Genomic DNA, 11,814 nt, shown 5'->3' with positions numbered 1-11,814 from the left:
AAGATTTTGTCTCTAATATATATGATTATATGTAATAATACATATGTTAGAGACATATTTATGTATTACATATAAATTATATATTTAATATATAATATATAATATATAATAAATTATATATTTAATATATAATTTATATGTAATACATAAATATGTCTCTAACATATGTATTATTACATATAATCATATATATTAGAGACAAAATCTTGCTTTGTGGCCCAGGGTGAAGTGCAGTGGCACAATCAGAGTTCGCTACAGCCTTGAACTCTTGAACTCAAGTGATCCTCCCACCTCAGCCTCCAGAGTAGCTTGAAGTACAGGTGCATGCCACCATGCCCAGCTAATTTTTTACTTTTTGTAGAGATAGAATCTCACTCTGTTTCCCAGGCAGGTCTCAAACTCCTGGGTTCAATCAATCTTTTCACCTTGGCCTTCCAAAGCCCTGGGATTGCAGCCATGAGACACTATGCTTGGTCATCCTTTATATTTTACAATTAATGTAAAAGAGTTGGTTACAATATTATACTGTATGTATACAATATTTTACAGTATTTATACACCCACAAACACACAACCATATAATTTTCGCTTCCTCTAAGTACTATTGAAGGCTCTCAACCAATGAGAGCTAGTGTGGCAGACTGTCTTGTCCTCAGCCAATGAGAGCTAGTGTGGCTGACCGTCCTGTGTGTTCTCAGTCAATGAGTGTTCAAATGCCAGACAACAGCTCCTGTTAATCTAGGCATTGAATGTCAACAACTGCTAACATTACACAAGAAAAACAGTCATATATTATCTGCCTCCTACAGCCTTGTGAAACACCATTTATTCAGGGATGTCTAATCTTTTGATTTCCCTGGGCCACATTGGAAGAAGAATTGCTTTGGGCCACACATAAAATACACTAACACTAATGATAGCTGATGAGCTTTAAAAAACGAAATCGCGAAAATATCTCATAATGTCTTAAGAAAGTTTATGAATTTGTGTTGGGCCACATTCAAAGCCGTCCTAGATGGGGCTGCGGATTGGACACACTTGACTTCTAGTTTGGTGAATTTGAGTCTCTGGATCCACTTGCCAATTTGCAGGAAATATAGGGGACAGAGAGAGGAACTTGTTAAACAACAAATGCATACGCAATCAACAAAATCCAGACTGTGGGGACCCCTGCACATCAAATGACTTCTTCAATAGATAAATTATAATTTTATATATTGGTTTTTCCAGTTGATAAATTGTGAGGGAAAGAAGGGGATCAAGAGAGAACTTGAAAATTAAAAGAGATTTAAGAGGCAAATTTGGGACAGTGAGTATACCTAACTATTTTGAAGAATTTTAGTGCAAAGGGAAACTAGGAATAGCTTAGTAACTAGAAGGGGAAGTAGAGTGAAGAGAGTGCTTTGTTTTTAAGATAGGAGAAATAAACATATGCTTGGATACTGACGGCAATGACCCAGCAGAAAGGAAGAGATTCAAGTTGCAAGAGAGAAATGAGGATTGTTGGAGCGATTTGCTGGAGTAGACTCAGTAGAGAGGGATCTGGTGCTGCAGGCAGGGCTGGGCCTTGCTGAGGGCACCTGCAGCTCCCCTCCCGTCACAGCATGTGTGAGTGCAGGTGCAGTGGCTGGGACACGGTTGGTGGTCTGTGGAGGTTCTGTTCTGGTGGCTTCAGTTTTCTCAGGGAAATAGAAAGCAAGATCATGTGAAAGAGGAACGATGGCAAGAGGAGGTGGAAGTTTCAAGTTTTATCATCCTAAAATCTCTTTGGAGGTGAGAAGAGAGTGCCGGCCCCTCCCTGTCCTCCAGGAAGTTGCTGAGGCCTCTGCATGTGAGGCAGGGTTTTCCTCGGGGGCTCCCAAGGGGAAAGCAGTCACTGCCTGTGCTCCTTGGGAATGGCCAGAACTAGAATTAACATGGGTTATTTCTTCCCCTGGTCTTATCTGTAGGAGACTTCTGGTTGGAAGCACAACTCTTTGAAGTTTTCAATCTCATTTTCTCATTTTCAATGTGAAAAGTCAAAGAAAGGTACGGAGCCTGCTTTTCGGCTAGGTCAACCAATGACTCCTGTTGACCAGCTCTCTGCATCCACGCACCTGCAGTCGCAGCTGGTTGTAAAGGATTCTGAAGAATATGTGCACACAGACACTCAGATTATTGATCCTATTAGGTGAACCCATATGGATTTTCTTGAAAATTGTGTTTGCTTTGATAGGGCATTTTCCTGTGGACGCTACCTCACTGTCAACAAACGAGGACACTAAAGAACAGCCTCCCTTGGAGAATCCCTGCTTCAATGAAAGAAGTTAACAAGGCACTATCAAATCAGTTTATTTCCCTTACTAAGAGAGACTTTGTGGACAGATCAAAAGGTAAACACGTTTGTTTTCCTTTTTTTTGCCGGGTCACGTAGTAGGCACTGGAGTTGCGGTGTTCGGCAGCATGCGTGTGTTCTTCTCCCTCAAGGAACTCAAAGTCCAGGCATGGAAACAGGCAATTTTGCAAATGAAAACCATCAAGTATCAAAAGGTGCACCTTGTGGGAAATGAGGGTTGCTATGGGCACACAGGAGGACATCCAGCCTAGTGTGGGATGGGAGGTCAGGAAAGGCTTCGCTGCCTGGCCCAAAGGATGAAGAGGAATGAGCCAAGCAAGGAGGTAGGGGAGAGTGTTGTTGCAGGATTGAAGGCCCTGGAGGAACATTTCAGGAACTGAAAGAACTTCGGCAAGAGTAGAGCATCAAGGGCAAAGGGAGGGTTGAGGGAGATCAGTGTGCGCAGAGACCACCCAGTCTGGAAGGGCCTTACAGGGCACACTAAAGAGTTTGGAGTTCCTCCCAGAAGCAATTAAGAGGTTTTTATTAAGATAGTAACACAATTCAGATGTCGGCTTTCAGAGGCCTCACGCTGGCTGCAGAGTGAAGAACGGAGATGGTCTTCAGGAGGAAGATGGACAGCAGGAGCCTGTTAGAGGAGTGCAGAAAGGAGTGAGGTCCTTTCTGTTTGACATAGGGCTTGACATAGGGCTGTGGCAGTGCGGGTGGAAGCAGGATCTGCAAGGTGGTGGCACGGGCACTTCAGTCAGCAATAAGCCCCTTCCAGGGTAGGGGCTGTGGCTCTTTGGCTCACATTGTCTCACCAGCACCCACCCCCATGCCTGGCTTATCACAGGTGATGAAGATAAATATTGGCTGAACAAATGAATGAATGATAGGGATGAGTGACTGACAGATGTCAGGGATAAGGGAGTAACAGGAGTCTGCCTTGGAGTGCCATGTGGATGGGATGCTGGTGTCTTCTGTAGATAAGTAGGAAACCACGAGAGGATGAAGTGAGGACCATTTTATTCTCTCCCTTGTTAGAGACGAAAAGTCCAGCATGCTGTTCATCCTACTTCCTGGAAGAGCACATGTGTCATGGGATGGGAGCTCTGCTATGCAGATTCCCCTGTGAGAATCTAGATTCTCTTATGCTTCACCTGGCTCTGCCCTTAGGGCTCTGGGGCTGGGAACACCTTTGACTGGTTTTTTGCAGGGTAAGTAGAGATGACATCATAGCTTCCATGTCTCAGGGGGTCAAAAATGAGTTCCATCTATACCGACACATTTTCCAGAAATGACATATTTGGTGATTCAATACAATTTTGTTCTTGCTTATCAGCAGGAAATTTACTTTATTGAGAATTCATGAAAATTGATTGTATTTTTAAACTCAAAGATGGAAACCTTTTCGTAAGTTACTGAGAAAGCAACACACGCTAGTGCACGGCTCTAAGCCCTGTGACAAAATGGCAGTTGGAGTATTGGTGTTCTCCCGCCTTTTGGTGACAAAATAATGACACCCAGTGACAGCTGAGGAAGGCTGGCTGCCCTGTGGGCTCTGAACACAAGCCAGGGAGTGCTGAAGCCCCTGTTCACCTGAGGAGAGGAGAATGACACACCTCGCAAGGCCTGGGTGTCTCTACTTTCATCCTACATCCCCCTTCCTGCCCCAACAGAGCCATCGATCCCTATGAGCTGTGGATCTGTCTCCCTGTCCCCTAAACAAGAACTTTATATTTCCAATTCTCTGACCTTTTCTCCAATGTCATCCCTCTATCTCTAAAGTATTAATCCCACGCCACTGGCATGCACATTGACTGTAGTATATCCCATCTAGCATGTTCCAGATGAAAACAAAAACAGAGCTTTCCCTCAGCCCCATCTCTTCTTTTAGCTACTGTTCATTTCTCTGCTTCCCTTCATAAACAACCAGCGTTTACTAAGACCTTAGCTTTTCATAAATTAACACATTTAATTTTCACAACCTGTGAAGTTATTACCTCCAATCAAAGAGGGGGATCTAAAACTCAGTGTGGTTAAGCAGCATGCCCAGGGTTGCCTGGCTCGGGACTGGTGGAGTCTAGGATTTGAACCCAGGCAGTCTGGCTTCTCTTGTTAGAACTACCTCCTTCCCAGCTAAAATTCCTTCAAGAGTCAGTTTATACATGGTGTTCTGAATTCCTAACTTCTTGTTTATAGTTTTTAAAAATTAAAATTTACTTTTATTAAACAAATGTATGCATATACTTAAATGATTACTTACAGGCTTATAAAGAAACAACAGTAGTTCCTTGACCTACCTTGCTCCATCCCTACTCCTATTTCTCATTGGCAGTCAATTTCAATCTAGTTAACTATTTCTTCTTATGTGATTTTAAAATAATATGCTTCTACTGCTCTTCCTTCATTCATAAATTTTAGACATTATTGACTTCTGTTTTGGAAGTCAAGGATTTGGCTGTCCTATAACTCTGTCTCACTGGTCCTCCATCTATCATGTCAATATAATTATATTACAGATTTCTTCTTAAATTCAATTGCTAGTGTATATATTATGATATGACATACTGTGATTACACGAGTATGTAAACGTTTGCTGCTGAGCCAAGTTGTATTTCATTATTTCCTTTACTTGTTGTTTTCTCTTATTTTGACCAGAATTAATTGTTTTTATCTACGTATTTAGTTTTCTACGTGCCCGTCACTATTTTTTTCCATACATTGTTGTACACTTACCAAATTTTTTCCCAAGCACAATGACAGAATAGAACAGAGAAAAGAGAGGAGAGAAAAATATTAAAGGAGTAATGCAGGAAAAAATTCTCAGAGTTTCTAGATTGAAAAGGCCCCTGAATGCCTGACATAATGAATGACAAAAGACTGTCACCAATGCATGTAAGTGTGGAATTTCAAAATGTCAGGAATAAAGAGATCTTAAGAGTTTCCAGGGGGATGACATAAAAAAAGGAGCAGAAATTAAAATGGCATCTGTCTTCTACACAGAAATCCTGGATGCTAGAAGACATTTGGAAAAACGTGTTGAAGGGAAGTGATTTCCAACCTAAAATTCTATATCCAGCCAAACTATCAAGCAAGTGTAATGAAGAAAAATAGACATTTCCAGATTGACAATAATATACTTTTGAAAGTTCCTCCAACACACCCTTTCTTAGGAAGCTACCGGATAGTTGGATTGAGCCTTGAATTATCTTTCCTTTTCTCTCCTAGCTTCTTTCTGTTTGTATTTTTGTTCTGTTTATTTGAAAACTTCTTTACCTTTTTTGTTTTGTTTGGTTGTTTGTTTGTTTGTTTGTTTGTTTTTCATGGAGACAGAGTCTCCACCAGGTTGGAGTGCAGTTGTGTGATCTTGGCTCACTGTAGCCTCTGCCTCCTGGATTCAAGCAATTCTCATGCCTTAGCCTCCTGAGTAGCTGGGACTGCAGGCATGCATCACCACATCCAGCTAATTTGTTTGTATTTTTAGTAGAGTCGGGGTTTCACCATGTTACCCAGGCTGGTCTTGAACTCCTGAGGTCAGGCAATCCACCCACCTTGGCCTCCCAAAGTGCTAGGATTACAGATGTAAGCCACCACGCCCAGCTGAAAACTTCTTTACTTTTTAATCTAGCTCTTCTAATAAATTTTATTACATGTCTCACCTTTTTAATTTCTAAGCTCTCTTTCTTCCTCTCTCCAATTATTTTTTAAAAACAGCATTCTGTTCTTATTTTATGGATGCAATAATTCTTATGAATTTTAAGACATTTATGATATACTTTCAACATTTTCATCTGTTTCTTGCATTGTATCTATTTTTCTCAGAGTGTCTTAATGGTCTAATGAAAATTTGATTGTCCATATTTGCAAGGGATCATAGGCAGATTTATTATAAAGCTAATAAAACTCAAGTTTCACTTTTGTGAACTCTTGTTTTTCTTAAAGTGGGTGCACACAAAATAGTAAACTCTGGGACTCAAAAACCTACAAATGAGGTATTCAAATATAATTTAAAACTATGTACAGAGAAGGGATTTGTGAGCTGGTACTTGACTTAGGTGATTAGAGGATGAGCTATCTTTTTTGGAGGAAATCCCTAAATGTCATTATTTGTGGATCAGTCTCTCCAGAGAGGTAATTCTGACTGCTGGCATTCTGAGAGCAGGATTGGCGAAGCAAGGGGCTGGGATCTTCCTGACTGGTGTGCAGACTTTCACTGAACCCTCTTTTTTCAGTCAAGCATCTCACTCTACTCACTTTTTACTGTGCCTGGTGTCCCTCAGTCCAGAGCTTCTTTGGTTCAGTTTTGTAGAGAATAAACTTCTGGTTAGGAAGGAATAGTCACATGATGAAGCGGAGTTATCAAGTTGTTCCAGGAAGCCACTTGGTATTCAAGTTTATAGCCAAGCCTCTGTGTTCAGCCCTGAGCCTCACTCCCTGCCTTCCACTGTACCTGTTACCTTTGAGCCTGCAAGTTCTCTGTAGTGTGGGTTACCTAGTTCACGTCTTTGCTATTCCCCTCTGCAGTCATCTAGGCTTCAGCTTCCTCTACTTTGCTCAATCTGTTGCTACATCTACATTTGTTTTCCATTTTCTAAAAATGTATGAACATTTCTAATCTACGATCATTCCAATGGAGTTTGGGGACAGAGGTGTCCTAAATACAGGTATACAATCCACTGAGTTTAATGGGAAGCTTACCCTTTGACTTTTCAACCCCTTCCAACCTGGTGTCTGCCCCGACCATTCACTGAACTGCTCCTTTCAAGGTCTGCAATGATCTTCAATGGAGATTTTTCCATTTGCATCTTACCCAGCCTTTCAGCATCATTAACTGTGGTTTCTGCTCTCTCTCTCGGACCACTGTTCTCCTTGCACTCCTGTGTTTCCACACACTCCCAGTTCTCCCCTACTTTTTTGACTCTTCTGTCTGGTCATTTTTCTGTTTGGCCTCTATTAGAGTTTCCGATTCCTTTAAAGAGCAACTATCCTGAGAACCTCCATATTTGTATCTCTTCCCAAACCTCTCCTCAGACCCTCAGTTTCCTATACTGGGTGCTGAGTAAAAGCCTCATGAGCATTCCAACTCATCTCCTTCCCCCGGCAGCCAGTCTTCCTGCATTATCCATAGGTTCCCTCCAATTCTTTCACCACCTGGCAGCTAGACGAGCTTTCCCAGTTTTGTCCCCTCTAACCCACTGTCCATAAGACAGCCACAGTGAGTCTCCAGATGTGCAAACTGATGTCACTTTATGGCTTAAAACCCTTCAGTGAATTTTCATTGTCCTCAGGATAAAAGCTAAATGCCTTACATGAGTCCCGTACAATATGGTCCTGGCCGCCACGCCGCCTCCTCCCTTGTCAGCCCCCATCCTCATGACGTTGCCAGCCGTCCCGACTCACACCCTCCACATACCTCCATGCCTTGTGGCCTTGTGCTGGCTGCACGCATTGCTTCCTCCCTGTGGAGCATGTCTCGCTTCCTTCTCAGCCTATGTCTACCCATAATTTAAGTCTAGTTATAGGCCTCACCTCTCTTCTGGAAGCCTTCTTTGATCCTCTACCTTTGGGTTGTTGGCCCTCCCATGTGTTTTAACAGCCCTGGTTCTTAACTTCTTTTGTAGGACTTATGATATTGTAATAATCTAAGCTTCTGAAGCACAAAGGCCATGTCTTAGCTTTTTATCCTCGTTATGGAATTAAGGTAAACGACTGAGGAGCACTGAAAGGTGCTGCTTTTCACATTCAGGCCTAGAAAATGTGGCTTTGATGAATCAGAACAACTGATAGACAATGGAGCTAGTTCCCATTTGGCTATAGGTTATGCGTCAATGGTCTTAATGGTTTTTTTGTTTGTTTTGTTTGTTTGTTTGTTTTTGAGACAGAGTCTCACTCTGTCACCCAGGCTAGAGTGCAGTGGCCTTATCTTGGCTCACTGCAAGCTCTGCCTCCCAAGTTCACGCCATTCTCCTGCCTCAGCCTCCCAAGTAGCTGGGACTACAGGCACCCGCCACCACACCCAGGTAATTTGTTTGTTTGTTTGTTTGTTTGTTTTTTGTTTTTTGTAGAGGCGGGGTTTCACCGTGTTAGCCAGGATGGTCTCAATCTCCTGACCTCGTGATCCACCCGTCTCGGCCTCCCAAAGTGCTGGATTACAGGCATGAGCCACCACGCCCGGCTGGTCCTAATAGTTTTGAATGGTCCTTGCTGAAAACTGACTTTTGGTTTGGGCCTTTCTGCGGATACCATACCTAATCTTAAATGGGCCAGTTTCTTTCTTTGGGCTAAACCATTCCAGTTTTACTCCAGGGGGAAAGAAACCCAGGGGAGCTGAGCTCCTGAGGAACAGGACCCCTGCGGGGAGGCGTCACTGGGTCAGGTTAGCTCTAACTCATGGTTATTATTTCTGTCCATACTTCAGCACAACTGTGGGGGTTTTAGATGTTGCTTAGGTCCCTTTTTATCAGGAACCTCTTCCAAATAATGTGTGAAGCTCATGAACACAACATTTTATAAAGACAACAAAAGCATCAGTTTAAAAGAACTAAGCCCATGCTATGGAATGAACAATATATAGTTTAGTAGGAGTTACCTTCAGCATCGATTGATCACATAGGCAGTCACTAGAGTGTATTTCAGATATTAATTGCTAATCCATAGCAATTATGTTTCCAGGTTTTTTGGTGTGTGCATTCATTCATTAACTTAGTAAATACTTAATGAGTTCTATTACTGTGTTAAGTACAGATGGATCAATGAAGAGTGAGACTCTTTGTATTCTGCAAAACTCTTCCCAGGTGATTCTGATGTCTTATCTCCATGTGAGATCTATAGTTCCAAGGGTTATGGTTGTAAGACTCACCACATTCCCTGTTCATTCTACAGATATCTAAGTCTAGGTCCTGGCTTTTGCCTTTTCTGGGTCTTCATCTCCAATGATTCCACATCTATGCCGGTCCGTCATTGTTCATGTGGAATGGACGTTCCAGACCCTTCACAGCCTGGCCCCAGCTTGCCTCTCCTGTTTTACCCTCAGCTCCTCCTCCCTGCCCTGCATGCCCCACCCTTCTGCGAGCAAGGCCAAGTTTCACAAACACACTACCGCACTCTGCTTCTGTGTCCACCTGTTGTCAAAGCTCCTTACTGTGACGGCCTTTTAGTTCCTGTCGTCCTCCTCTTCCTCCAGCAGAGCCCCTGCTCATACTCCCTCTGGGCTCCTGTAGCACCCTATTCAAAGCCCTGAGTCGGTAATTCTTAAGCACACGGGTGGTTTGTTTTCATAGTGTAAGTGCCTGGGGCTCACTTCTGGAGGTTCTTAATGTCTGGGATAAGGGTCAGCAGAGGTATTCTGAGAGACCCTTCCCAGGTTATTCTGATGTCATATTTCCATGTGAAATCCACAGTTCCAAATGTTATGGTTGCAAGAATTACCACATTCCCTACCTGTTTGTTCTGTAGATATCTTTGTATTCACACTAATTGTCTTAAGGTAGGACGATGATTTAATTATGTGTAACCTTGACAAATAGCACAGAACTGATATAGGAACTGAAAACGTTTGCTATGGAATGGTAGCTCTAGGGAAGAGATATAGATAAAAGCATCAAGTGTTTCAAAGGAAATTTGTTTTTGCTTATAAAGCTCCTAGTGAAAAAACCAAGTGCCTTAGTCTGTTTTGTGCTGCTTTGACAGAGTATGTGAGACTGGGTAATCTATAATGAAATACATTCATTTGTTTCATGGTTCTGGAGGCTGGGAAGCCGAGAGCATAATGCTGGCACCTTGCAAGAGCCTTCTTGCGGCATCATCCCATGGGGGAAAATGGAAGGACAAGAGCGTGAAAGTGGGAGAGAGAAAGGAAGCCAAACTCACCCTTTTATCAGGAACCCACTCTTGCAATAACTAGCCCACTCCCACGATAACAGCATCAATCCACTCATGAGGGCAGAGTGCCCAAGACCCAAACACCTCCCATTAGGCCCCACCTCCCAACACTGTTGCGTTAGGAATTAAGTTTTCTTTCGCGGGGACACATTCGAATCATGGCACTGAGTTATAGGTGGAAGTTACAGGAACAGCACCAGATGGTTTTTCAAAATATCTTAAGGGGTGCCCTGATTTTGAGCCCCACAAATTCCTCCCCTCTATAACCTGTCTTCTGTATGGGCAGTTTATGAGGTCATTACAAGGGCTATTAAATACTTATGCCCTCTCCTCCTGAGTTATCTAAAGTAAGAGGCAACATGTACCGGAATCCTCTCCTCCTCTGCTGGTCTAGACAGAAATCATTTTTTAAAAATCAATATAAAAATGCTCTCAGGTGCCAGCAGATGCAATTATGTATCCTTTGATATAAAATGTATACCAGTAGGTACCATTGTAAATCGTTTGATATACAATTTATATTAGGATTTATTCTGAAAAGATCTATTGGAAAACTAATTTGGAAGAGAATTGAGTTCAGTGTCAATAGTAATTTGCACTGTTTGGACATTGCTCATGAAATCCATGTTTTTGACATCTTTGTCTTTCTGAATAAAGATGGTGTTATATGATATGCCTCCGAACTAAGTCTTTGTAGCAAGAATCAGGAATGAACTCATTCTAAGTGAGATAGATTGTGACTCTTGCCTCTCTAATCTGATAATGTTTGTAACGCTGGCTTCAGTGCTTCATAGATATTTAATGAATATGTTTTAGCAGAGATATTTCAAAGAAATAATAGTGGTGCTATCCACTAATGCCAGTGATGTTACCTAACCCTCCATCAGTAAGGGATAAGCTTCGAATGTTTTCTTTTTCCAGATAATGGGGATGATATACACCACCCCATCTAGGCCTGCCAGATTAAGCAAATAAAACTATGGGATACCCAGTTAAATTTGAATAATGACATGCAGTAGATAGCAAGTATTTACACTAAAAAGTCATTATTTATCTGAAATTCAAATTTAACTGCGCATCCCACGTTTTATATAGCAACCTGGCTCTATCCAAAATCTCTCTGACACCCACCTCTGCCCCAGGGACCAGACAGACCCCGTGGAGTGATCAGCGTCTTCTGCGCCCACTGAGCAGACTTGTGACATAAAAATACATTCACTAGAGACCACTTCTGATCATTTGAGCATATACTTCCTGTGACTGATAAAGCAGAAAATTATTTCTTCATTGAAGTGTTCATACAGAGCACCTTGACCAGACCTCTAAATACAGCAAGAGTGGGTTTAGCTACTTTGTTCACAAGGAGTAAGTATTGCCTTCCATTTCCATTCCACCCCAGCTCAGAAGATGAAGAAAAGTTCTCACGTGTCTCTGGAATGTGAAAAGTTACTTCCTCGACCTCCAGACACCGAATTCCGAAGGAATTACCAAATTCCAGCTAAAATTCCTGAGCTTCAGGATTTCAGTTTCAAATACGGATGCTACTCAAGCTTGCCTGTTGCTTCTCAGGGTCTAGGTGAGTACAGCTGCGATTTCTTTTTCTTTTTCTTTTT

General features: G+C 42.2%; 1 protein-coding gene across 1 annotated transcript in view; it reads left to right on the top strand.

Annotated features, from left to right (window-relative positions):
• Positions 1-11,814, top strand: part of TEX26 (testis expressed 26) — a 40,802-nt gene that overhangs the window by 20,249 nt on the left and 8,739 nt on the right. Inside the window, exons 4-5 of the mRNA XM_011946919.1 lie at positions 2,216-2,372; positions 11,601-11,777. Coding sequence (XP_011802309.1) covers positions 2,216-2,372; positions 11,601-11,777 — 334 coding nt within the window. The remainder of the gene's footprint in view (positions 1-2,215; positions 2,373-11,600; positions 11,778-11,814) is intronic.

Source organism: Colobus angolensis, unplaced genomic scaffold (genome assembly GCF_000951035.1).
Source record: "Colobus angolensis palliatus isolate OR3802 unplaced genomic scaffold, Cang.pa_1.0 Scaffold255, whole genome shotgun sequence".
NCBI classification, from domain to species: Eukaryota; Metazoa; Chordata; class Mammalia; order Primates; family Cercopithecidae; genus Colobus; species Colobus angolensis.
This window is presented reverse-complemented; position numbering and strand designations above follow the sequence as displayed.